The sequence below is a fragment of the Eimeria mitis genome, genomic scaffold (assembly GCF_000499745.2).
Source record: "Eimeria mitis Houghton genomic scaffold, Emh_scaff5072, whole genome shotgun sequence".
NCBI classification, from domain to species: Eukaryota; Apicomplexa; class Conoidasida; order Eucoccidiorida; family Eimeriidae; genus Eimeria; species Eimeria mitis.
The window spans coordinates 1-1,204 of NW_013573367.1; the positions used below are offsets into that span (position 1 = coordinate 1).

General features: G+C 47.3%; 1 protein-coding gene across 1 annotated transcript in view; it reads left to right on the forward strand.

The window, feature by feature from the left end:
* Nucleotides 1-61: 61 nt before the first annotated feature.
* EMH_0079610 (uncharacterized protein) overlaps nucleotides 62-1,204 on the forward strand; it is a gene marked incomplete at both ends in the record, with an annotated part of 2,192 nt that continues 1,049 nt past the window's right edge. Inside the window, one exon of the mRNA XM_013500149.1 lies at nucleotides 62-1,008. Coding sequence (XP_013355603.1) covers nucleotides 62-1,008 — 947 coding nt within the window. The remainder of the gene's footprint in view (nucleotides 1,009-1,204) is intronic.

Below are 1,204 nucleotides of genomic sequence, written 5' to 3' on the forward strand. Positions count from 1 at the left end.
CTGTTCTGAGAAGATTATTTTCTCAGACGCCGAGGGTTTGCAGATAGCTCTGGCGGATATGATGGCTTCAACAGCCTTTGAATTGTCCCTTTTGACGTTGGCTCGGGTGGGAAATGCCTCCACAACTCTGAAACATGAGAATGAGGACCAGCTTAGAATCCTGCAGTCATTAGAGTTCGTAGACGAGTGCGGAGCAGATGATTTTGTCAAAGTCTACGCAGCCGTTGCTGCCATGAATTACAGGATGAAAACCTTGGAACGCTTGTCTGTTTTGGACGGCGCGCTGATGACCTATATACTACAAGCTCATAAGGCTTGGCTGATGGGAAAGCTGCAGTTTGTTCGCATACCGCTTGAGATGGATGCAAATTTGGTACAGGAACTTCATGCGTCATTGTCAAAAGTTCGCCTAGTATCTGCGGGGCAGACACCCTCTGGAATAACAAATGAAGAAATGCAAGCCGTAAAAGATTTGTTTCAGCAGCAATATCAGGATGTCCAGGGCATGGATGATGCGAAAGATGTCGAGGCTGTTAAAGCTGCGTCCGAACACGCGAATCAAGTTAACCAAAGGCTCAAATACATGTTGCAGACGCACATGAAGAAGTTTCATTCAGCTTTGAAGCGCCAGACGCTTAGCAAGGAAGAGGCCAACGCTGCCGCTGAGGCCATCGCGCAAATTGCTGAGAGTGTGGTCGGCGACACCGAAGAATTCTGGCGCTCTGCGCATGAACTTTATGTACAGATTGGCGGCAAGCCTGAAGATGTGCTTAATTTTGCTAGCGGCAAAGCGCTACTGCAAAAGCTATCAACTAAGATAAAGTCCAGTACTGGTGAGCAGGTAGAGGGTGCTGTGACCGCTGAGAATGTTGCCGCAGATGCTGTGAAGAAACGGTTTCTCGAGCAATGGCGTGCAGTTGAAGCTTCGGCGAGGGATCATTGGTTGAGAGCGCAAGAGACGGTAGAAGATGCGAGGAAGGTGAAAAAGTACAAACTAGACAACGAAAGGTTTGGATCGTCTGGACTGGATAAGAGAACGAAACTTAGGACTACGGCGGTTGAGAGGAAAGCAAAGATAGGACTTCTGTTGCTAAGATTTCAATGCTTGCATGAATTATCAAAGGAAATTGAGAAGTATGAAAGAACACTTAGCGATGCACTCATGTATCCATTCGACCCTTCATCAGGGGCATGGAATGAAATA